Genomic DNA, 26,638 nt, shown 5'->3' with positions numbered 1-26,638 from the left:
GTGAAATTGTGGTAGCCTCAACTATACCAGCTATTTCTGGTCCTTGTTTTTGTGCAAATAGAAAATATCTCCTGAGCATCTTCTCTCTGGAACCTTTTACATACCTGAACACTGATCTCATCTCTCCCCTCTGTCTTGTTTTCTCCAAGTGCAACATCCCAAGCATAAACTCTGAGTAAACTCAGCAGTGATCTTGGGGAGGGGGGAGCAGGAGATAATCAGTACCATGGACTCAACATCACCGTCAACTCCATATACAACTTTCTTGTGTCACCTTTATTTTTAGGCCCTGACAGATATTTCCAGGTATGGAAGAGACAAAGAATAATTCCACAAAGCTGAGCAGAATCAAACAGCCAGTGAAAACAGAATGGGGAGCCCATTACATGGTGTTAACCTACTTCCAAGGAGACACTAATAGCATGGTGGATGAACATTTCTCTAGAGCTTTGAGCGTCACCAAAAACCCGCAGGACCTGAGTAGAAATAACAATGCTGAAGATGGGATTATTAACAACGGTGAGCTTTTCGCCCATGGCTTGTTAACTTACTTAATAGATAGCAACTCATGTGACAAAGAAACGTGACTCCTTATTGACAACAAACTTTTCCAGGTGTAATTCTATTGATGCTTAACAAAACCTGTTGGCCGCTTGAAGGACAGGGATTAATCTGAGCTGTGACTCAGAGGTTTTTGGTATCCTCCTGAGTTCTCACAGTCTTTTACACACTATGTGCCTGGGAAATGGGGGTCGAGAAATCTGAAAATCATCCCCCAAACCAGCCCAAGATATGTTGCTATCTGTGGTAAAGAAGAAGGTGGCACCCATTCCCTATGTAGAAGAATATTTCTTCAACGCTGGCCCTGCCATAGCTTTCTCCACCATACCTGAAAGCCAGCCCAGAAGTGCAGAACAGGCTCTGTGGATCACACTTAAAAGATGGGATGGGTTGGGTTTAGAAGAAATTTCCAAAGACTCTCCACTTCTGTCCCACTTAAAGCATTATCCTCGGAGCCAATAAGTCCAGTTACGTCGCAATGCCCAGGTCTACTCCTAAAATAATTTCTGCCATACCCAAAGGTCACCTGATCAGAGATTAGCCTCACTGTACCTTTCATATTCCTCCACCCTTTTCTGCCCCATTTTTTTCTAAGCCTGCTATGAGGCAAACTCAGACTTCCCCAGAGAGGGATTACATCTCAGATCAAAGGATACGTGCCCAATCGCCCTCAGGAAGCTGAGCAGTTGTTTAAAAAATGCTTCTGCAAGAAGAGAAACATTGAGAGAAACATTAGGGATTACAAATTACTTGATTTTTGCTGCTGTCCTTTTGAGTTGGGTTCTACTCTGCCTTTGGTCTAGAACAGCGTTTCTCAACCTTGGCAGCTTGAAGATGTGTGGACTTCAACTCCCAGAATTCCCCAGCCAGCAGGGAGTTGAAGTCCACACATCTTCAAGCTGCCAAGGTTGAGAAACAGTGGTCTAGAAGGAATTTTTGGTGGTTTATATTATAAAGTAGAACCAGGGGCAATTTCTTAGACCCAAGATCTGCTGGGTGGTGACTGGGGGCATGTGCATGGTAACACACACCACAGCCCAGCACCCCAGGCCAAACTCCAACACACAACTCCTTGAGTTGTGGTCTCCAAATGTCACTGCACGGCGATGCCCAGCAGCCACAGTGGCCAATGGGAGGAAAGCAATAACTGCAGACCAAGTTTTTTCATTCCTGTGGTAACCAGTCCCATACCAAATGATTACTCTTCTGAGTCTTTTCCCCCCTCTCAGAAAGAACATTATTTTTGTAAGTTTATCAACACGTCTTGCTGCAAACTCAAATGCGGCAGGCTACGGTGAAGCGGGCAAAGCTACTGTACTGAAGGCAGGTATGAGTTTGTCACTGTCCTCATACCTGCCCTTCGAATCAGGTGGCATTTTTCCGAGGCCATGGTCTCCCCTGCTTTCCCATGAGCAATTTACCTGTCAATGGAAAGAGGTGATGCTTGTCCCCCTGGAGCTTGAATGCCTCTGCTTGCATTTTCTGAACAGAAAACCATGGACCGCCCCACGAGTGGGGCCTTTCACCCCACTGGGCCAAGCCCTATTGCGCGTCCTCCCCTTTGAACCCGTGTGCTTCCGACGAGAACACAGCTGCTCCCATGATGGACCTCTACCAGCCCTCCGTTCTCCAGGGCGCTTCTCCAGCGGCAGCTGAGCTCTGGCCCTTGGCTTCTGGGGGCGATCCAGGTTTGACCACCGTTTCGAGGTACCCAGCCTCTCATCTGCATATGGCTCAAGGTGGCATGTCAGATGAGAAATACAGTCCGCTGTTAGGCCTCTTGGAACAAGAAGGATGTCCTCGACCCATCCAGGAGCCTGCTGATTCTCGATCAGCTTGTCTTACTGGTTCGGCTAGGTTGCAAAATGTGAGCCAGAGGTAAGTCTGTCCTGGTTTGTTTTTAATCCTCTAGTGCTTTCAAGATGGGGAAAAGAGGTAGATGGTGTTTTTCGAGAGGTAGAAACCGTGTGTATGTACATGTGCGTGTGCACTGTTAATGAAAGGACCAAAAATGAAGGTTTAGTGATGGAAAAGGAAAACCGGGAAATGTCATTTGTTTCTTCCAGGTTTCATCATGTGTGGCTGATTAAAAATCTCCTGGGATATTTTTTGTTAACTTACCCAAACTGAACTTCAAATAATTTTTTTTAAAAAGTGCAAAACTGTACATTTTTAAGAAGAGCTCCAAAAACGAATGCTGTGCCTTGAATTATTTTAGCTTGTTACAGTTAACGTCGAAGACTAACCGACTGATATCACAAATAAGCCAACTCTCGTGTAGGTGTATCTGCAGAGGGGAGGAAAATATATCAAGATGGTAGCCATGCCTGGAAGTTGCAACTGCCATTTTGACTTTTTTGACACATATATCCCCTGTGGAGGCCCCTGGGACATTAATGGGAATAGTGAAGAGTTCTAGACAATGAACCTAAAATGCCACAACAACTATGGAAAGGCAGCTTGATAGTCCAGCAAAAGTTTTTAAATTATTTGCCTAATTAATTGACAAAGCATTTTGACGACATCATCATCATCATCATCATCATCATCATCATTATCATCATCATTATTATTATTATTATTATTATTATTATTATCCTGTTCATCCTCCTATCCCTGATATTATATTTGAATATTATCCACTAACGGTCGATCTCATTTGTGTTTTCTAGGTATCCCTGCTAATGGCCAATTTGTGCTTTTAAAAAATGGACCTATTTGCTTATTATTTCTCCCCAAAAGACTTTCTGGGAGCTGTAATTAAGAAAAGTAGTCAAGTGACAGTGAGCCCTCCACCTTCCCTGACCACATATTTTTTTCACGTGCTTTTATTTCCATTTCTGGAACGGGTACAAAGAGATGCTCCCACGTCTGCCTCAACTTTTGCTCTGTGGCGTGCAGAAGTCCAATCCCACGGAAAACTCCCCGTCTCTAGCTTTCAATTCCAGCTGAAACCCCCCACCTCTGTCTTCCTGGGGACTCCTAATATTTGGGGTCTCCAGGATCTGTTCTGCTCCTGCAGACGTTTGAATAGTCAAAGAGCATCTTCAGCCACTTTATTCGCCTGCAAGTTTCCATTCAGTTTCACCTGATACTTAACGTCCCCTCAAGAAAAAAAATCAACAGGATGGGACTGGATTTGCACAAAGGAAAGGAGGAAAGTCGTTTCTTTTTTTCCCAGCAGCTTAGTTAAAAAGGGTCAGGTAGTTGTACATTTGCTGCCCCCAAAGTGAAACCTGTGCATTTAGCATGCTGGCTGGGGAATTCTGGGAGCTGAAGTCCACACGTCTTAAAGTTGCCAAGTTTGAACAACACCGATTTAGGCAATGCTATGCAATGAACGTAAGAAACTTGGTGGTCTGCTTTTGGAGAAGGTTGTTTTTGAATTCTCAGACGCGAGCCGGTGAGCCAGTGGTTTCTCCCAACTTTGTTAGGAATTTGAATATATGCTTCAGAAAAAGAATATCGTCTATTTCTTCCCAGAATTAGAATATTCATCTTTCTCCCCCCGCCCCCAGTTAGAAAATTCATATTTTTTTCTTCCCAGGAGTAGAAAAAGGCACTGTGGTTGGATCTCCTTGATGGAAAAGACACAACCAGCACTTTACTTACAAGAATGGGGAGATGTTCCCACATTTGCTGCACTTGCTTTGCGATATTTTTTTCCCTGGGCCCCGTATTTTCCCCTCTCAGTCTGGAAGACTTGACACATATTATTTAACGTTAAGCAGCCGCCATCTGGTGTAGCGTATATATGCATATCTGTACTTCCATTCCTCTCCAATGTTACAACATGGTATTATTTTTCTTGGCCAGCATAGAAGGAGTTTGCCATTTCTTCCATTTCCTAGGCTAGGCTAGGGAGTGTCCCATCCAAGGACTAACCAGTCGTGATCCTTCTTTGCCTAGCCATGATCAGCCATGGTCAGCTAGGTGTTGCCATGTAAATGCTCTGCAAATTCTGTGAATAAAATTTGTTCCTCTACCAAAAATCGCAAGGTGCGTTTGTTCCACTCTCAAGACATACCTCAGGATTTAGAAATCAAGGATGTGACATCCACTTTTTTTAAACACCCAGTCACAGCCATCATTGTCATCTACGCCCTGAAAATGATGCAAGGTCATAATTTGCCCTCTTCTGTTCGTAAAGCCAGCTCTGTTTAAGGGTATCCTTCATTCTCCTTCACCAAGATTAGTCTTGATGCAGATTTAATGCACCCAATTCTCGTCCTAACAAGCCGTACCACGGAGGGAAATTCATGCATGAAACAGGAGAAGCGAACAACAGGTAAGGGAGCCCAGGGTACAATCTTGAAACTATAGTTTAGAGGTGGGAAAACAGTTGTTTCTGAGTCGAATATCAGTTTAGAAATAACACAAAAATAGTGTGTAGGCTGGCAGCTGCCACACGATGGCAGCAAATCTCATAATTTGGCTGCAGATCAGCATCAAGAAGACGCGGGCATGGAAGGATCCATGCTCAAGATGCTCTATTAAGGGCATTCTTCAGAACGTACATACAATTTTGCCACGGGGAAGCTAAATCAAATGGGCGAGAGACATCCCAGGGCCCATTAAGAGAAACCTGTGGCTTTCTTCTTCCCAAATAATTCCGCTCTTGGCAGTCAAAAGGGAGTTGCTCATATTAAGAACATCCCCCTCCCTTTTAACATCACAGACCAGACACCGTTAGAGGAAGTCTGTGATGCGTCTATTCAGACCAATGTTGTCTATACTGGTCCATGGCCTCTCAAGAGAAGAAGCAGGTTTCCCGTTCCTCACCAGGTGATCCTTCAGTGGCTTAGTGGGTTGTGCAAACCCAGACTTATTTGGTTAGTTTTTGGTTTGTGATATTGTGTGAACCTGGAGAATGAGTTAACTCAGCAGACAGTTACATGTGTTGCACTTCCTGACGAGCCTTTGTGTGGCTTCTCTTCTTTGGCATGCGTCTGGAGACCTTTCAGGTGTTACGCCAAGCACAGGGCAACCTGAGAGGGGTGTCCACACATTAAAATAAACAGGCCAAGCTTCAACCACACTGCTGTGGCCACCATCTTGACTCTTTGGCCCACACCCTGTGGACATCCCTGCTGATGTAGGTGGAAATCCCTGGTTTCAAAAGGTTGAGTAAGGATCTAATCAAAATGCAGACATGTGGCAGAAGCAAGGGCTGACTTTGGCTGCATGGAATGGGAAAATCGGCAATCGTATGACGCTGTGCATTTTTTGTCTGGCACGAAATAGCAGAGGAATGCATATCTGCTCCGGTTTGATGCTGGTTTCTACTTCAGGGTCAGTGTCCACATCACAGTTCTAGCCTAGTTTAACTGGCTGAGGGAAGGACACGCCAGAAGTCGCAGTCTTCGCATGCCAGTTGGGTTCTCACACCCAGGTTGCCTCATGCAGGGAAAATGCAACCCCCTCAGACTGAGTGTATTTGCAAAACAAGCTTAGGCTGGTTAATGAATTCTGGGTTTGCACCAGATGCAAAACCACAACATAGCTCATTCAAGTTAACACTAGCCAAGCTCAATGCGGTCTTTGAATCCGGCTGCAAGGTTTTTCTCTCCCTAGGTTAAGTGTGTTGTTTTGTGAACACAGCTATAGCCCCAAGGGGAACTCAGCCAAATTTAGCCTTGCAAGGGAATGCAGCAACCTGATCTTTATCTAACCTGATGGAGTGAGTTGTATGAACTCAGCATGTCTGTGGGTTGTGAATTTGAATTTTGACTGGCAGATTCCAATTCTGTGGAATCTGAGGAAGAGAAAGTTATGGGGCCTGATGGCTTTTAACCACCCTCTTGAATGTGTCATTCCCAGCACTATCTTCAAAGGGGCAGAAGGCATCTGAATAAATCAGAAGGCTGCCGGCTTGTTACAGCATTCAAATAGAAACATTGGGATTGGGGTAATTTTCTAGCCTTTTAACATTGTCCATGGGGTTCTCTTGGCAAGGATACTGGAGTGGGTTGCCTGGCGCAATATGGTTCATGGGGTCACGAAGAGTCGGACACGACTTAACGACTAAACAACAACAATTTTCTAGCCTCGCTCAATACATATGGACGGCCTGAGAAAAATTGCATTTAGAATGGATTCTCCAAGGTCGAACTGGAGCACCTTCTTAAGCTGCAGCCCCAGATCTGCTTGTTAGAGCAGGGTACTCACGTTCTCTACCTTGCCCCTGATTTTTTATTACTTTATTCAGATTCTCTCCAGCACTGATTCTGTCCAGCAATGCCATTCCCTGCAGTCTGAAGCAGAAAAATCTCTCTTCCTATCATAGGATTCTTCCACTTTATCCTTTCCTATTTAGTTTTCTATAGTGGCACTGTGTCCCAAACTCTGGAGAGGTGAAGGGACATAAGTTTCTTCTTTGGAAGAACATGTCCTTACCACATCTGGAGAAGTTAACTTTTAGAATGGCCTCTTCCCCAGTCTGGGGTCCTTCAGACAGACAGAGGACCTTCTGCCTGTTGGAGGATGGCTGTGTGACCATCCTCCATTTGTTTCTGCAAAGGATCATTCTTTGGAAGGAAGATTATTGCACCATCTCCCTTCCCTTCCCTTCCCTTCCCTCCATTTATAGAGCTGCCAGTCACAGCAGAGACTCTGGGTGGTATACAAAGATTAAAACCATCATAACAGTATAAATTTATGACCCCCCCCCCAGTTAAACAATAACCCCCCAAAGAAAACCACATCCCAACCGAACTCACCTGACCTCCTGGCCCAAATGCCGGGGAAAACATTATCAGGGTCGGGACCACCCAGATCTCTGGGGGGAGGCTGTTCCATAGGGCAGGTACAGCCACAGAAGGCACGACTCTGGGACCCAACAAGATGGCATTGTTGATGGAAGGGAGCCGGAGCATGCCCTCCCTGCTAGACCTGGTGGGGTGGGCAGAAACAATGGGCTAAGCCAACTAGGTTGTGTTTTATGTGTTCTATGGTTTTTATATTTTTAAAGCTGCACGGGGGTGGCATTTAATTTCGTTGTACGAGAAGTACAATGACAATAAAGATTACTACTACTACTAGTGAAGGGATTGGCAAAATGATTAACACCAAAGCAAGCTGACTGGAAGGGAGCGAAGTTGGGACAATGAATCGGGGAGAGACGCCACAAGGGCTCTGGGCTGAAGGGTGCACATTTCATTCTGGAATGAAAGGGAACCCTAAGCTAAGCAGCCGATTTCTTACAAACTGCCCTCAGTTTGCTGGTGTTCCTATTCTCAGCACCGAGTTGGAGAATTGCAGCCTCGCTCCAGATCCCCATTCCAACGTCCCGCCTGCAGCGCAGACGCAGACGGTGCAGCTGCGTTCGGGAAGCGGGCGGGAAAACCCTCAGGTGGGACCAGCAAGACTTGCACAAGGAGGCAAAACAGAGTGAAGAAAAGTTGTCTACTCAACAACCACATCCTTTCCTCAGCCCTTACTCCCCGGCAAACAGCAAACCATCTTTGCTACTGCAAACACTTGGGAAGCTGGTAACTGTTTCCATACCATGCGGAAGTCGCAGCGCCTTTGTTTGTGTGATCTGCTCATCAGCAGAAAAGGTGCCAGAAGTAGGTTAGCACCCGGACCTCCAGTTCCCGATGGCTGTCCGGTGGAAACGTTTTGAGTTGCCCTGACACCCGCGAGGGACACAAAGGAGAGGGCGCTGCTCAAATGGAGCTCCGCGGGATTCAATAGCACCCTCTGAGACTTCATGCGGTGTTCTAGAGAAAGGCCCCACTGATGTCCTCTTCCCAAGCAGCCCAGCAATGATTAAAATCATTGATTAAAATGTTCTAGATTTTCCAGTCCACTGAAAATCAGGATCCTGTTTGCACCTTTCATATTAACACATTTTATTAAAAGGCAGAGGCTTTCGTGGGCTGCGGCTCAGTTCATGTCTTTATGCCTTTTAATAAAATGGGTTAGTCCAGAAAGGTGCTACCATACCAACTGCTTGTGATTTTCTGCTGCTGTAGGCAAACATGGTCTCTTCCTACAATGTCTACAAGCTAGTGGGCATTGTAGGAAGAATTTGCACATCGAAAAAAGTGGAAATCCATGTATATGTGTGGAGCTCGGTCCTACATTTCCAAAATAATATAAAGAATGTCTTCTTTTGCAAAATTCATGTGATGTTTCTGGAAAGGAGGAGGAGGAGGAGGAGGAGGAGGAGAAGAAGAAGAAGAAGAAGAAATAACAACAACAATAATAATAATAATAATGAAAAAAGGGTAAGTCTGATAGACATGCCAGCTGAAAATAGAGATAATCAAACATTGGAAAACACTGTTCAACACTCAACATTTTATACAAACGCACACCCGCACAGCAAGAGCCAAGACGTGTTTTGTTACCTAAAATCCTGTGGGTGTGGTAGATGGCAAGACCTAGCAAAACGAACCGATCATATCTCATATTCTGACACTGAAAATGAATTCTTGGGTGGCATTTTGCTAACACGAGTCATGTCTGAGATCCCGGTTGACTCACTGTCGCTTTGGAAAAATGTGCACTTCTCCCCTTTCTCAGTAGTACTCATAGCCCTCTTCAAAGCTGGTTTATAACAGAACAGCAATGTCAGTTATTTGCACCTCACTAGGAAGGGACTAGGAAGGGTGGGGTGCAGGGATTCAGATTCTCAATTCCAGGTTTTATGCAAAAAGAGAACAAGCTGTAGGGACCCTCACTGTACAAAACTCCAAGCACGAAAAAAGGTAGCTCTGTGAGTAACGAATGCCATTTCGAATACCTTGCACATTGGTGACAATATCTGTGCAAGGGCAATAAGGCTGCTGAATGCCTTTTTTTCTTTTTTTAGAAAAACAGAGATAGCAAAAAAAAAAACCCAAGCAAACCCAGAGATAACAAAACCTGTGTTCTGAGTAGCTTGATCACGAAGCATCAAAGATTTCCCTTGATAAAAAAACTTATTTTTGTTTCTCTACCACCATTTAGTTCTTTGGAATCTACACCCTCCATGACAAAGACAAGGGGAAAAAAAGTTATGTACCCCTGCTCAAAAAGGCAATATAGAACTGAATTATTAACCCTCCTCACCAGCATTCTTTTCCTCTCCTAAATTAGTGTCCTCTGAATTAAACTAAAAAAACCCAAAATGCTGCAATTCATTTTAGCAATTGTACGTCTCTATGGGGAGGAGGCAGAGAAGAGAAAGAGGAGAAAAATTGGAGGTAAGCACGGAGGACTTCTTTCAGATAAATTATATAACATCGATGGAAACATTTCTAGCAACTTGGAAACAAGAAAATGAAACCATCAGCGCTTCCAGTCCTTTGATTTGATTGCAATGGAATTGTTGCAACGGAAGAATGATGTGTCAAAGGTTTGTGTCAGAACAAGTTTGGATGACAATCTCTTCAATGGCTTTGATCAACGGGCTACAAACAATAATGAAAATGGAGATTGTGGCACCTTGGAAAGCTTATCTGGAATGGAAAAGTTGACTTTGGGTTATCGTTTTTCTTAGAGTAACTGAAATGAGCGAAGCGTCATAATGAAATAACTGCATTTAGAGGTCTCAACGGGTAGAAATGGGATTTTTCCAAAGCATCAGTGCAAAAGAAACTCACCGGCGGATGCTCCCGCAGCAGGACTGTCCTCTAATTAATATATTCTGGAAGAAGAAAGTATATAAATTTGCCTTCATGATTTAGGCCTAAAGAGGCGTAGCTGTTTTAACTCAGAATTCACATTTTACTGTGCATTATCTCAGCGGGTTATTGAACTTTGTTAAACAACCAACAGCTAAACACCATGTTTGAAAAACTACTGCATGTGTCTAAATGTTCCCTTTCATTACAAAGGACGGGGACCAGTTTGAATATCAGACACTTTCCCACCATGAATGAATGTTATTTTCACATTTGCCTAAAAGAACAAAATGTTCTCTGCGCCTTTCAGATACTAGAATTCAAAGTTCTCCCATAAAAAGGGACCCTGTAGCTTTTATGTCCATCTTGAGGTCTTTCCATGGCCATTGTCTGGGGGAATCAATATTCTCTGTAATTATTTTTGATTCCACCCTAAGGTTATCATAGCCAGAACACAATTTTTTGAAATAATTTTTATTGTTTTTTTAATTAATAACAGAAAAAGAAAACACAAAAATAATAATACACTAACAAGGAGAAAAAAAATTAAAAAGTGCTATTATGAAAAAGTGACAAAGATACGACAAAGAAAATTTAAAAATTAGCATAGTATATCATTGTAACAGTAAATAGTTACAAATCTATATATATTTAACTAATGCAAATATTATTCAGATACATATATATTTCCAATACATTTACGTGACTGTCATTTTTTTAAACTACTGTATTTTGTATAAATGAGTCCCATATTTTATTATATTTGTTCATATAAAGTCTAAATCTATAGGTAACCCACTCATAAGTGGCAAGCGCAATCAGGTCTTCAACCCATTGAATAAATGGGGCCATATATTTATCTTTCCAATGTTGCAATATCAGACTTTTGTCCATAGTAAGGGCACGGAAAATCCATTTACATTGTCCAGTTGTCAAGTTCCATGTACTTAGGTATATAGTTCAAAAGATAATTATCCTCTGAAAATTTTAGATTTTGCCGCACCATCACATTTATACAGTCCACTACTTTCTCCCAAAACTTAGTAACTATAGGACATTGTAAAAACACATGCTTTAAAGAGGCCTTATCCTTATTACATCTCCAACAAAATGCTATTTTTGACAATCCTTTTCTATACCAGCGTAGTGGAGCCCAATAAATTCTAAATATTTTTTGTTGTATAAGTAATAGTTTTGACTTACCATTGACACTTGATATAGAAGTTAAAGCCAAAACAGAGTGTCAGACTGTGAACTTAGTCTTTACTTTGATGCTTTAGAACAGGGTTCTCCAAAGTGGTCAATGTTGACCCCCGAGGGTCAATGGGGCTATCCAAGGGCATGCTGTTGTTGTTGTCTGTAGTACTATTAAAGTAGTATTTATTAATTTTTTTTCATATAATAAATGTTTGGGGGTCTATGAACAACCTGAAAGTTCATGAAAGGATTGATGAGCTGAAGAGTTTGGGGTTAGGGTTAGGGTCTAGAAAGAGATCAGTCAGGTAAGAGCTTCACTTGTAAGCTTTCCAGAGGAATCGTGCTGGATTAGATGAGTTTTTCTCAATGAAATACGTTGGCACTTAGCAGCTGAGGACACCAGGTAAGTTGGGGAAGGCCGGAATAAGTAGACTTTTGTCTTAATCCAGCGATTCTTTTGATATTCTTGTTTTCCTCTGTTCAGAGAAGCAACATTCAAACAGGTTACTGTGTTGTAATTAGTTCTTCCTCTCTTTGAAGCTGGAAGGAGGAAGAGAAGAGGGGGCACTGTGAAAAAGAGTTAGAGTGGAAGAAAGAATCCATGGAAGAGGAACCCAGGAGTGATTTTCTGATACAACCTTAAGTAATAGCATTGGGTTCAAACAATTACTTTGCTTCATCGTTGTTGTGGAAGAGGAGGGTTAACACCCCCCACCCCGCCCCCCCACGCCCCCCTCCCCACAGAGTGGAAGATGTAGTTTGTTCCTCAGGAAGTTGTGGGCTGGCGCACACTGTGCAGAAAAAGTGCCAAGATAATATTCATGGTAGTTTCACCAGAACTTTGGAAGGTGCAGATGGAGGAACCAAGGGAGCCTTATTCCCCAACAAACCTGCGACCAGTTGAGCCAGTGCCAATGGTCACCATGAAGACCTTCCTGGGTGTGATCAGTCTCTTTGTTATCGCTCAACTTGTGGGGACTGTCTTTTATATTTTGCACCTTCACATGAAGTTAGACAAGGTAAGCCCAGTTTCTTTATACAGAAGATCTTGAGGATGGGTTTTCATGGCTGGGAAGGCAACTACAGCGGACCTCAGGCTTAATTACGTGATGTCAAAAGTTTATTCTGCTTTATGGGGTGGTGGTTAACATGTTGATCTTGGACTGGGGGTACCAAGGATCAGCTCCCATCTAGCTATGCAAGGTTGCTTAATGATTTTGAGTCAGTTACTCTTCCCAGCCCAACCTTACTCACTTGAGAGTTGTGGGAACACATTGGAAGAAAGAATCCTGTGTATGTTGTCTTAGCTCCTGGAGAAAAGACAGATATAAATCTAATGGATGGATGGATGGGTCATTCTTGATTATTCTCATTCCATTGAATGGAAGGAAGAGAAAGTGCATTCAGAGAAATTTCAAAGCAGAACATTTGAGGGGAGTTTTCCTGGCTCTGCTATGGGGTTTTTAATTGCAAGGAAGGTGCGCTTGAGTGGGGTCTGTCTTTCATTCTCTCTCCATCCATCTCCAGCCTCCCTGGCTTCCCACACATCCATTCAATCCCAAGAGAAGACCTTGGGAGTTTGCTCCTCCCAGAGGGCTTGTTCCTACTGGAAACTATGGCCAGCCAGGGAGGTTTCACAAGGATGGGAAGAGATGGAGCTGGAAATAGCCCCTCCCCCACCTGCAGCCTCCTTGGCTTCTCATGCTTCCATTAAATCCCAAGGGAATGTTTTGGAAGAGAACTTCTGCCACTGAGTTTTTCCTTGTTTCCTTCCTTTTTTAACCAAGGGAGGGCAGAAAGGCTGCAGAGTCATGGAAAAATAGGTAACAGGAACAAATAATCATAACCACATCCTCTCCTACCTTGGAACCTCAACCAAGGAAACTCAAAAATGTCTTTCAAAGAGAATGAAGAGAATGGGGCAGCAAAAGAGAACCATCCAATTTGGGGCAAACCAGAGAGCTGACTTGGAGAGAGTATTAGGCTGATGAAGTTAATGGATCACGAAGGCAGCCTATTGTTACTCCAGTATCCATCCTTCCCAGCCTACGGGAGCCTTCAGGAAAGGATACTGGGTGTAGGAGCTCCTACATGCGAAATGCACCCCTTTGCAATTGACCAACCACTCCATTTTATTTCAATCAATTCAATTTATTAGTAGGCTACGTAAAAACATAACTAAAGAAAGCAAACAGCGGCATCCCGACCAGCATCAGGCATTGTCTCTTTGGCACTGCAGCAACACGAAATGCAGCTGCCATGTTGGTGAGAGTTTTGAATAGGAGAGAAAGAGGAAAGTGGTGCTAAGCTGCCGGACTCTGTTTAACTCAGCCATCATGAGTCCCTGGTTCTTCCTTTTCCCAGTTCTGTGACAATACAGTAGGCACGACCAAGGGCGCCTTGAATTATCTCAGTGCACCCAACACAGCTAAAGTATCTGATAAACCGACTCCTTCTTCCTAAAGAAAGCGAATTCGGCTTCTGTTTCCCCCCAATTTCTCCAACGCAATGCGACTTATACAACCACTGGTGAACAACTGCATCTTTAACATGGTTCCAACACAGGTGGTTACAGAGGGAGGTTTAACCATTCAATGGTTTTTGATCTGCTGGCTAGATCCAGGGAACCCTTCATGGGGTAAAGCAACAGTCAGTCTTCCCCAAGAGTTGGCTTTCATTTATCTCCCACATTTTGTGCAGCACACACTACGTCACGTTTTATAGAATCCTAGAGTTCGAAGGGACCTAAGAGCTCAGCGACTCCAACCCCCTGTACCCTGCACTTTGTAACCAGGATGTTCTGCAAAGCTGGCTCAGGGCTCCCTCTGGCCTAATGGTAGAGCTTCGGAAATGTGCATAACCTGATTGGACAGAAGAAACTGCTTTGAACGTGGTCTTCATCCAACATTTTGGCCTTGATGGCTGGGAATGATGGGAGCTGAAATCCAACAGCTCTATCCCCTGGCTTAGAATGGGTGGTAGACCCCTTGTGAGTTCTGCTGGCCTTTCCACTGTTTGTTGATTTTTCTCTTTTGATGATATCTTCTGTGCGTTTACTGCGCTTTTATGGTGGCATTCTGTAAGGTTTCCAGAGTCGTAACAGATGAGGGCGGCCAATCAATCAATCAATCAATCGATTGATCAATCAATCAATCAATCAATCTGCAGGACCTCTGCTTGGGGAAGGCTACCTCAAATGTTGAATTTGTTTGCACGGTGTTTACAATTCCCAGGTTATTAATGTTGATATCTTTTGCTGTGTTCTGGGTCTAAGACAGAATGAAATCCAGAACCAACGGCAGACGGTTGATTCTTCCAAAGCAGAATAATAATAACAATAATAACAGCAACAACAAGAAGTCTAACACCATCAAACAACATCTGCCCATCCTAGGTCCTTGGGAAGGACTCGATAGGTGGATAAAAAGGCCAAATCCGGTCTAAACATCTGGCTGACTGTGCGACCAACCATAATACTTTATTAAATTTATATACCTCCCAACTCTCAGAGACTCTGGGCAATTCACTAATTGCTTAAAACATTAAAAACAGGAAGGGCAACAAAAACCCAAAACAGATAGATAGATAGATAGATAGATAGATAGATAGATAGATAGATAGATAGATAGATAGATAGATAGATAGACAGACAGACAGACAGACAGACAGACAGATAGATAGATAAATAGAAGGTGTAAAGATGGCAGGATGACAAACTGGGTGGGAATAAGGGAAAACACCCTCAGCTGAGCAGTGGTGTCAGTCACCATGGCCACAACTGTTTGGGGCAACATCAAAGGGTTCACTGCCCGGCTGAGTCACAATCCTTCCAGCTAACCCACTTGACAGAACCGTGATACAGGGGAACTCTGTATGCTGTCCTCATTGTTTTGGGGTGGAACCAGGGCCAGGCCACGGACAGGATGGGCGTATCTTGACTTCAGTAATTCCCCCCGAGTTTCTGAGAACTAGACCCCTTGCAACACTGAGCAACTGTTTCCTCCATAGCTGCCTACTCAGAACTCAGTCCGCTTCATCCTGTTGGGCAGGATCCAGTTTGAACCTTATTTAGAAGAAGAGGCTGAAATCACTGAGACCTGAGCTGGTCACGCGCCTTGCGCAGATCATGACGAAATCTGGATTCAACCCTTGTGTCCAAGCAGGACAGCAAGGAGAGGACTATTGGACTGTGGCTGTCGCTTGCTCACAGGAAGCCTGACCATTTCTGTGTCATCTTCCTGACTTTGATGTCACCCTAAGCTAAGATAGAGCAAAATCTGCAGCTCAGCCCTAGTTTTGACATCATGTATGAATCTGCCTCTAATGTAATATGATCTTATCACGTTCTGCCCTAACAGGTGCACAAGATCCAGCCCCTGAGTTTTTACAGAAACCCTGCAGATTGAGATTGAAGTGATTGCTTTTTTGTTTAAAAGAGCAAACCAGGCAAAAATCTTGTTAAGAGTTTGTCCAAGGTGGTGGTGGTGGTGGGAACAGGGGTCAGGATATTTCCCAGCCTGTGTTCTAACATTGATTTATGTCCTGAACTTCTTTTACTGTTAAAAAGTAAAAGATAGGGGTTGGGGCCAATGCAGATGAGCTGTTCTGTTCCGATGAAAGAAAACATAGCATACAGATGAATCAGTCAATTCAATTTGCATATCTTTGCATGGGGCAAGCATGATATAATTGGAGGGGAAACACCTCCATGTTTGCACTAGTTTTAGAGGGTGTATAGCAGTGTTTTTCACCCTTGGCAACTTGAAGATGGGTGGACTTCAACTCCCATGGCTGGCTGGGGAATTCTGGGAGTTGAAGTCCACCCATCTTCAAGTTGCCAAGGCTGAGAAACACTGGTGTATAGGCTTTGCATCTGGAACCATCTTTAAAAAAAGTGCAAGAGTGAAGAAGTGAAAGACAGAACGAGTCAATGCCTCTCGTAACCTATTTCTCACTGGTCCCTCACATGAAAAAGAATTGCCCAAGTGTTCCGGTTGACTCAGTCAGCCAACCAGTTGATTAAACTTGGCAGCCATGATTCTAATATTTATCGAGGGCTGTGATGATTTTTCCCTGACAGATGGGCAGTGAAATGACTTTGCATGAAGATTTCATGTTCCTGAAGCGAGTACAGAACTGTCGGAAACCACAGGAGGACGATACCACCTTTCTAGATTGTGCTAAGATTTCAGACACCTTCCGAGATCTGCTGGATTTGCCCAAAAAGGTAGTGGAATTTCATCTGTGCCTGAGTTGATCTAAGCATCCTTTGGTTCTTTTCTAGGGTGCTCCAAAGACCCTAGAAAGGGAAGGAGATGCAAAGCTTGGGGGAGAAAAAGCTAATTTCTCAAACATCATCCCCACAGATTGCTTGATCTTCGGGTTGGTCTGTGCTACCTGGCTGATGTCATACACAACATGTTTGTCTTAACACTTGGTTGAACACAGGCATCCACAGGATATGGTGAAAAAAAAGTTGGTGCCCATGACGGTGTGACACACAGACCAAAACAACAACAACAACAACAGCCAGTGCTTTGATTTCACCATTGTGACCACCACCTTGACTTTTTGACCATACTCTGTGGACACCTCTGGTTGGACACTTTGTAGTTCAGTATATTTTGTGTTCTCAGCCATTACCTTAGCAGGTTGTCCAAATCATGTTAATCCATAATAAGGCTTATTTGGCCACTGCATGTTCTGTGAACACAACTGTAGTTTGCACAACCCAACAACCCAAATATGTTCATGTTCACTTCATTTCAACAGTTCATTTAATTAGCCCAGTTTTTGAGTCACTGAGATATACTGAACCATTAACTAACCAGTAGGTGGATTCACACACAGGCTAAACCATCTTTCTCCTCCCCTAACAGAAAATAAACACAAAACAAAATGTTAAAAGCCCTAAAGATTAAAACTGATCAAACTTTGCCCTTTGTGCAAATCCAGCCACATTTAACAGAGTTGGTTCAGTGGTTTTTTTTTGTAAACCTGGCCTAGTATTGCATTGTTAATCCAGAGGTTATTGTTTTGAATGAAGATAGCCTTATTTTAAAACTAGAAGATGCTCCTTCTGTAAAATACCAGCCTTCCTTTAATGCATGTAGAGATGGGCTAGTCAACCTGGGGTCCATAGATCTTACTGTGATAGTTTCCTGTCTTGGTGCCTGTGAGGGGCATTGAAACAAAGACAAGGTGGTGGTCATGGCTATATGACAGAAACCCTGACTCTTTTATTATTTTTTTTTACACACAATGCATGCTAAAAGGTGGCAGGGCTTCAATCTTGTGGTTGTGGCAGCTGTGTTGACTTTTTGGACCCCCTGGGCCTGGGCCTCCCCTCTGTGCAGACAGAAGAACAGAATAATTGCTCCTGTTTCATCTGTAGGTAGAGGAAGGGGGCATTTGCTGGTTCCTTCTCTTGGTGTGGAGAAAGGAGAAAATGTTTATCTCCTATGGCTTCCTCTTTTCTTCATGGAGACCTCCTGGGTTTTTTAATGTCCCAAGGAAGACAGAGCCTTAGTCTGAGGCCTGGTAGGGAGACTGTGGTTGGTTTAAGAGGAAGCAGAGTGTCAGCCCTTCAAGGTAGACCATGCTAGGAAACCAAAGTCATGCAGGGCAATACTACTTTTATTGTAAAGCTATAGTGGCAGAATCTTGCAAGTCTGAATGTGCTTCCCCCTCCCTCCCTTTATCTTTGTGAGAACTAGGAAGGGTCTTGTCTGAGACGCTTTCTCAGGTTACAGCTCTGGCCCGGACTCAGGTTTCTTTTATCTGACGTTATTTTGGTAGCCCCTCTTCCTCCTTGTTCCTCAAGTTTATTCCTTCTGCCCATTACGTAACTTCATCCCCATGATCTCCCTATTTCATCCCCTGGGCTCCCTTATGGTTCTGACCCTTCATCTGCAATTCCATTCATGCTAGTCTAGGTGTTCCAGCTTCCTCCAATCTGTTGCCCTCCAGATGTGAAGCCATAGCTGTGAATTCGACAGTAGCCTGAATTCCACAGCTGTTGGAATGGTGGGAGTTGGTGTCCCACACATCTGGAAACGTGCCACGTTGGGAAAAGCCTGTTGTATAGGCCTGGGCTGGGGAGGAAGCAAGGGAAAAAGATCATGTTTATGCTAAGAGGAGGCTAGGGGAACGGAGAAACAAAAACCCACTTTTGGAATGGTAGTAAGAGCCAAGAAAGTGACGAGGCTGCGCTGTCTTCTTGGAAGTAGCATTTGCGTTTTCACACCCTAATTGTACTTGCGCTTTAGGACTCATTCTCGTACTGGGGTGCTAAATATAGGTTTTCCTGTCCCGGCATTTTCATCATGCAAAACCCAAAGTGGTAGCCGCTTAAGAATAAATGATTAAGAAGCAGTAACTACCATAGATAATCTTTAAAATGAAAGGTCATCATCCCAAAGCCCAGGGAGGAACATATGATGGATTACCTTTTCTGCTATATATCAAGGAATTCTTCTTTATTTAGAATTAAGCTATAATCTTGTTTCATATGGAACCTAGAGCGTTCCTCCCTCTTTCTCTGTCGTTGGAGGAGATGCATCCAAAATACAGAAATTTTCTACATAATAGAAAAGAGACTTCCATGATTTCAGTAGGACTACTTTAGCTTGAACCTTGTTTGTGAATCCTAAATGCAGCTTCCTTGAAGAAGGAGTATATAAATATATTAAATAATTGTATTCAATACAGCACAGTATATAATCGGATAAAGCTCATTGTCTGAGCTATTTAAAATCTTGTGCTCCTTCCCTTTCCTTTTTGCCTTCTGGTGGTAAACCAAATTCAACTGAAGTTTAGGGTAGATTGAGAAACATCTCAGAGTGACCTGGAGGCACTTCTCAACAGGGGATGTGGACCTTCCTGAGGCATGGATTTCAATTTTTTCAGTACTGACTGTCTTGGCCAGTGAGTAGAAATCCACCCATTTGGAGGAGGGGGCTGTGGGACACCCAAGAGTGAGGGTGCTGGCCTGAGAAGGTCATAGGAAGAGATATTGGGTCACCATTTGGTGATTTAAGGAGAGGGAGGGACAAAGCCATGGAATGTTGTAAGGTCAGGTGAGAAGATGTCCTTACCTGGAATGAATGGACAGCAGAGTTAGAATAACAAGTGTCATGGGATGGAAAATGAATTTGTCATACCAGATGGCAAGAGGAGAGATGGTTATAGTAATCAGGGGGAGCACAGATGAAGCAGGACCAATTTTTGTACCAAAAGACCATATCTTTGGGGCATGTTCAGACAGTACACTTCACTGGGTCAGATGAAGATCTCACCTAAGCATTTGTACCACATTGTGCATTTGTTTAGTATTAATCTTGCCTTTTATGGGTAAGTAGGTGGATTAATGTGGTGTATAAACGCACTCTACTTAATTTATGGTCTAAAGCTCTGGATGAACCCAGAAAATGGGTTCATTCAGAAACTGGTTAAATATGCGGCACAAATTTTTCTTTTCGTTTCTTAAAACAGAGTATCTTGGGCTAATGTGCTCCTGGACACGTCTTTGAACATTTGCCAGGTTTCTTGTTTCTCCTGCATTTTGTTTTATGCTATTCTTTTAATTCAGAAAAACAAATTGCGGGCAAAGGTGGCTTGCTGCAAAACATTGCCTTTGCTTCTTAAAGACACCTCCGGGCCAAACGTGTTTATAAAAAAATCAGAAAGCAATGGCAGAAGCCCCCAAACTTTGGTTTGAAGATGGTCTCAGTGCCTCCCCCCAAAAAGAAAGCCACACTGAGCAGGCAAGGCCCCCCCACCCAGACAAGAGGAGCTAACGGAAAGCAACTTTGACAGCCTTTGTTCGTTTTGGCAGCAAAGGTTGAACTAGATTTAGGGTGGATTATTGTGGCACGTCCCATTGGCACCGGTGAAATATATTAGCTGGGTAGCCTGTCTTAATCAGGCATTCAGGAAAAGCTCGTAAATTTCCTCCAATCAAAAATGCTGCTGAGAATTTGAACGGGGGGAGATACGTTTGCATGATTCTTGCTGGACCCCGGAGTTGTGCCTTCTCCGCGGCTGCGGCTGCTCTGTGAAGCAGCATCTCCCCAGAGATTCGGAGAGCCCCGGTCCTGTTCACGTTTTGCAAGGCTCTGAAGACCTGGCTGTTCCCCCAGGTGCTGGAGCCAGGAGGTTAGATGAGCGGTGCTGTTGTAGTTGATGTGGTGTTGTTGTTTTTCTATGGGGGTTGTCTGTCTTTGGATGCCTGGAGTTATATCTGGTGGGGTTTTCGGAGCTGGTGTTCTTCATCCTTGTACCCTAGCCAGAGCTCTTGTGGGAGATGGGCGGCTATATAAACGGCATCAGTAAAATAAATAAAGCCGTTTCTTTCTCTTCCACAGGTTCCAGATCAGAGGAAGCCGGCTATGCAAACAGGTAAGCGCCTGCAGCTTTTAGAAAGCGTCATTCACAGCTCATTGCCAAAAGAGGCAAAAAAAAGGGGGGGGGGATGAAAAAATAATAATAGCACCAGCAAATTGGTTATGCATGCTACTGTATTACTGGGGGCATCCAGGGCCTCTGATATTTTGTGGTGTGCATGTACAGAACTGTACTTTCTGGATAAAGCAATTAAGAAACCTTTTGGACATTTTGGCAACTCTCGGTGCACCGTCCTCACTTGGAAAGTACCTCTTTTTGACATTGCTGCAGCACATTCCTGAATTTTTCAGCCCTGTTTCTGGTGTTTCTAGAGTGTTCTTCCTCTCTGGACCATCCTACAGTCCAGGATCAATGGAGCAAGGAAGCAGTTCTACTAAAGGCAGATCAGTTTTGCTCTCTTGGGTCTTGGCACCACTTTGCCCTTTCCGAATGGGACCACAGGAGTGTTGCTAACCGCGTTTTAGACAGTTTATCCGGTCCCTGAAATAAGAGGCCACCTGTGCAATAATCAGAAATGGGTATCGGGGGTTTTTAATTTGTCCTTCGCTGCTGTTTGCATGGGAAGAAGAAGCTCCCATTTGCAGTAATGGGAACTCCCCCCCCCTGTAAAAAGACAAGGCTTTGCTATGTTGAGGCAGACTCAACAAACTATGGTGCTGTACGCTTCTCCTGAATAAAGAAATCTGTGATGGAACTCTTTGGACTCCAGAGGATTTACTGAACTTTGGGATTGAGTGTGCAGACTCTGACACCCCCATTGACTGGGGATCCAGCAGGAGGCAGACAGTCAGCACCCCCTTCTTCTCAATTCCTCTTTCTTCCCACCCCAGTCTCTTCCTCCAATCCCACCACTGCAGTGTTCTACAAAGCAAGTTACATGTGACATGCTAACAGTCTTCCGAGCACTGAATCCAGTTGGGATCTGACTCTACCGCCCTATCATGGATTACAAGGCTATAAGGGGATCCTTACAGGTGTGTAAGGGCTTACGACTAGCTGATGACAGCTAGTTTGGTGTCATGGTGAAGGCACCAGGCTAGAAACCCAGAGATGGTGAGTTCTAGTCCCACCTTAGGCATGAAGCCAGTTGGGTGACCTTGGGCCAGTCCATCTCTCAGCCCTAGGAGGCAGGCAATGGCAAGCCACTTCTGAAAAATCACACCAAGAAAACTTCATGGACTAGTCCAGACAGTTGCCAGGAGGCAACACTGACTCGAAGGCACACGCGCACACACAAAAGGGGGATTCTGAGGCCATCTAATCCAATCCCCTGCTTAATGCAGATATTGAAATGAAACCATCCTGAGCAAGTGGATGTCCAAAATCTGCTTGAACATATCCAGCCAAGAGGGGCCCACCATCTTTTTAGGAAACTGGATATGTTTAAAAGTCTTTTCTAACAGTCGGTTGAAAATTAAGAGTCTGGTAGCACCTTTTCCAACTAACAAATTTTATTTAAAGACAGAAGCTTTCTTGAGCTGCAGCTTTTAATAAAATTTGTTAGTTGGAAAAGGTGCTACCAGGCTCTTAATTTTTTTTGCTCCCATAGTCTAAGACAGCTCTCCTCCTATAGTGTCTGATGTTCAACTGGAACCTGCTTTCCTGTAACTTAAATCCATAATTCCATATTCTGCCTTCTGGAATGAAAGAGTGGATGGTGACTTTCTTTTGATGTACATCCTTGTCATCTTTGATTGTTGGGAGTTGAAAGTACTGGATGACAACCAGTCAAAATGTCTACCTGGTAGCAGCCACAATGGGTCAGGAACAAGTCAGGCCATGGGCCCACGAGCCAGGCAAGTGACCGCTGTTTTTGTTTCAGGTGACAAAAAGCCATCTGCAAGCATTCACTTGGCAGGCATGAACACCAGGAGCAAAGGTGAGAACCGGCATTATTTTCTGGGCATTTGCCATGAAGGGGTGAGAAGTGACTCACTATCAAGTGGTTGTGGTTTTAATTCTTGAAACAGTTGGACTCGGAGTCAGATATGAGAAGAATGGTTAGTGCAGAATTTGGATGAAATTATGCCCCAAAGTTAGTTCCGTCAAGGCCAGGGGTCCCCAAACTCTTCAACTCATTGATCCCTCCATGAAGTTTCCAATTGTTCATCAACCCCAAACATTTATGACATAAAAATAATTTAATACTATCTTAACTAATAGCATTATGAATAATAATAATAACAGATAATAATCATAATGACCATAACAATTGGTAATATTTGAAATATGAAAAATATAAGATTGAATATACCTTTTTTTTACTTAAACTGTTGATATAATTACTGGGAAGGATGCATCTGGTGACTGTCAACTATGGCATTGATGCTTGGTTGGAGACTGGCGAGTTTTAGTCACAAGTCATCATGTTCTTCCAGGTTCGGTCTGTTCCTACTGACCCGCAGCCATTTACTGACCCCCTTTTGACCCCCAGCCATTTATCCGCCCCCTGGATAGTCCCATCGACCCTTGGGGGTTGATACTGACCACTGTACACCCAAGCCCGCATGTAATATTTCATATTTCAATGTCATCTTTAGATTACTTGCACTATAGCTGTTCATTCACAATGAACAACTAGACAAGACCCTGCCTAGTTCACATGTAGATAGTGAGAGAGCAGGGAAGCACATTCAGAGTTTTACTCTGGCCATGTTTTTTAAACCTATTTTGGATTTTATTATCATTGACTTGCTACATCATGACTTTAACTTTTGCTGTGAAATACCTGGATTGGAATACCTTTGCTTGTTTTCTGCTGAGCAATAAGGAAACGTGGCATTAAGTGGAGGCTCAGACATGCTCCAGACTTGACCCTGAAAGCTGCTCTAGTCGTGTCCCCTTGAAATCCATCTGATTCCATGACTACAGTTCATTGGACGCAAATTAATTAACTCATTAATAACGCAAGACCTGTTTTCAGCGTTGATATACCCATATCTTGGACAGAATATTATTGGAGAAGTTGAGTTGGATGGACTTCCTGATCTGGTTTCGGAGTGAGGACAAAATGCTCACAGAGTATAGAGGGATGAGGGAACGGCCTTGAAGGACAGGAGAAAGAGCTGTTATCAAGGCAGCAGTCAGATAAGAGGGGGTTGAGCCCAGGCCAAGAAACCAACTTGAGAAAATGTCTCAGACAAGACCCTGCCTAGTTCACATGTAGATAGTGAGAGAGCAGGGAAGCACATTCAGAGTTGCAAGGTCCTGTTTTTCAAACTTGGCAACTTTAAGATGTGTGGACTTCAACTCCCAGAATTCCCCAACCAGCACGGTATAGCTGATCCAATAAAAGTGGTCCTGACTTATATGACATTGGTTTCTTAGTCTGGTCTACCATGTAGGGCTGACATGGAGTAAATGAAATTCATTATCTTCTTCCCTACAGTTCTGCAGTGGAAGAATGCAGTCTATGCTCCAAAGGATGATGTGTTTTCCAACTTGGATGGAAAGATCAAAATTGGCAAAGGAGGGCGGTATTACATTTACTCCCAAGTCGCCTTTTGCAGCAAGCCAGAGCTGCGTGCCCCATTCAACGTTTATGTCTATCTGAACCTACCGTCGGAATCAGATCAATTGCTACTGAAGGGAGTGGGAACTTACAGCAGTTCAGAGGACCTGTGTGGCTTGCAGTCCATTTATGTTGGGAGGGCCGTGGAGCTCCAGTTGGGCCACACTGTCTTTGTGAATGTAACGGACTACTCAAGAGTGAATTATGACCATGGGAACACCTACTTTGGCATCATTCAGCTCTCTTAGAACAGGCGCTTAGTTCTGTTGACCAACATCACTTCCCCATCCAACAATATTTATGAACCCTTTAATCTTTGGTTCTATTTCCTTTATAGGTGTATTTTATTTAATTTATTAAGAAGGAGTGGAGGGTGAATCATTCATATCAGAAGGTTATCAAATACAGGCAGGCCTCGGTGTGAGACATTACAAAATGCTGCACAGGCAAATAGCAGTGGTGCGTGCCATCTTGGAAGGCTGAGGGTGCTGGCACGCCCAGTTTCAAGACTGCATCTCATGTAGTTTCCAGGGCTGTTTACTGAAGGAGGAAGCAGCTGGGCCTCTCAATGCAATGCGTACTTCACTAGTAGAATTCACAGAAGGACTGTAGCTCAATGGGAAAACATCTGCTTTGTCCTGGAGAGCCACCTCCACTTCACAGTTATCTCCAAAGAGGGCTGAGAAAGACCCTTATGGAGAGCTGCTCACTCCTCAGGGTCAACCAACTTTCCCCAATCTCATGCTCTCCAAGTGTGCTGAGATTCCAGCTGCAAACATTTTAGCCAACATGGCCAGGTTGAGGAAAAGTGGTATATGATGCTCTGGGAAAGATGAGCTAAAGATGTGACTGTGTCTAAAATAGCTTCCTAAGAATGCAATGTGTTGTGTATAAAAGTAGTCCCTCTTTTTCAAGAAATGAGCTGAATATATATATTACAGCTCTTCCTTGAGGAGCAAACACTGAAGACAACAACTTTCCAACTTAATGTCTTATTGTATAAACAAGAATCTAGGTACTGTGGCCATACTTTGGCTGGGTGATCATCCAAAGACATTGGGTTGAGTGTGTTTGATTTCAGCTTTGCACAACATATAAACCCAGCCATTATTATATATAAGCCATGTATTACAACAAGAATCTACAGTGTGGACCCAAGGAAGAAAGCTTAGGTCCCCCACCGTGAACTTCTTGCTGAAATATCCATGGGATCGTGAAATCTTGGGTAAGGTGGTCGAACTTTCACAGCCCAAAGTGATGTTGTGTAGGATCAAAGATGGCGACTCCTCTTTATGGCTTAGCATTATGTGTTAAGCAGGCCACTATGGTTTGGGCAACCAACTGTAATTATAAATATGTTGGTTTAGCAGTCTGTAAACGCATCCAGGGATTTAGCTCATTGAAACCAAGGTCCTGACTTGGAACATTGTGATATAAATTCTGCCTCCCTGGAACTTTATGCATTCATTGAATAAGCAAGTCCCTCCAAAGCTGTGCACATAGGAAGGAAGACATAGAAATACGTCATCAGAGCAGCTCCACAACTAAGAGGCAGCAGATCTTCCACAGCAGCCCCAACTAATGAATGTGTGTTTTGCAATCAGACTTTGGACATACAATTTTGCAGCATAATTTGTGGGCTTTATTGGAAGCTTGGATGAAGTTAATGAGGATTGTATTTCACGAAGGGTAGCCAGAGATGAAGACAGGGTGTCCACAGGGTGTGGTCAAAACAGTTAAGTGGCTGACCATGATGGTGTAATTGAAGCACATCCCTTTTTATGAGTCATGGATAAAAAACAGGTGGAGTTTCAACTGAATCCTTGTGGCCACCAGCTTGACTTTTTTGACCAAACCCTGCAGACATCCCTGGATGAAGAGGTTGAAAAACATGGCCCTGAGCTTTATGTAAAATATGTCATTTATTATTGTTACCGAAGTTGTCTATTCCATGCAGCTCAATGAAATTCTTTTGATAAATGCTGGACTGTTTCATTCTTACCGGTTATGGAGTTGATAGAACTGAAGTATGATCATCTGTATTGTAATATGGCATTTTTGAGCAAAGAGGGTTCTCCCTCCATCCAGAAAACTCAACTGGCATAAAACTGGCCACCCCATTGCAAACCCCACTCTTGCCTCCCTTCCTATCCACCATCAGTCCTCTCCAAGGAAATAGGCGCCCCAAAGAATGTGCTCCTCATTCTTTCCCCCCCACTTTTTAGACCTTCTGAGATGTTCATAATTCATGTAATATAAACTGTGCGGGGAAAAAAGACATCTCTTTTGGATCTGGCACCTTGTCCAGAAGAACATAATCCTAGCTACCATTGCAATGCAAACTTGATTACAA

The 26,638-nt window shown here is 43.6% G+C and overlaps 2 protein-coding genes across 2 annotated transcripts in view; both read left to right on the top strand.

Moving 5' to 3' along the window:
• Window positions 1-2,577, top strand: part of VGLL1 (vestigial like family member 1) — a 3,278-nt gene extending 701 nt beyond the window's left edge. Inside the window, exons 1-2 of the mRNA XM_088151672.1 lie at window positions 1-519; window positions 2,052-2,577. The exon at window positions 1-519 is cut by the window's left edge and continues 701 nt beyond it. Coding sequence (XP_088007798.1) covers window positions 309-519; window positions 2,052-2,443 — 603 coding nt within the window. The 5' untranslated portion in view covers window positions 1-308 and the 3' untranslated portion in view covers window positions 2,444-2,577. The remainder of the gene's footprint in view (window positions 520-2,051) is intronic.
• A 9,639-nt stretch (window positions 2,578-12,216) lies between these two features.
• CD40LG (CD40 ligand) lies at window positions 12,217-26,230 on the top strand. Its single transcript, XM_025167041.2, has 5 exons — window positions 12,217-12,388; window positions 16,450-16,596; window positions 20,735-20,768; window positions 22,597-22,653; window positions 24,163-26,230. Exons 1-5 carry the CDS (start codon window positions 12,224-12,226, stop codon window positions 24,531-24,533), a joined length of 774 nt encoding a protein of 257 aa, XP_025022809.1. The 5' UTR covers window positions 12,217-12,223; the 3' UTR covers window positions 24,534-26,230.
• Window positions 26,231-26,638: the final 408 nt, after the last annotated feature.

The sequence above is a fragment of the Python bivittatus genome, unplaced genomic scaffold, assembly GCF_059951505.1.
Source record: "Python bivittatus isolate LINGU-HERP-01145 unplaced genomic scaffold, Pbiv_v1 ctg000670_np1212, whole genome shotgun sequence".
NCBI classification, from domain to species: domain Eukaryota; kingdom Metazoa; phylum Chordata; class Lepidosauria; order Squamata; family Pythonidae; genus Python; species Python bivittatus.
This window is presented reverse-complemented; position numbering and strand designations above follow the sequence as displayed.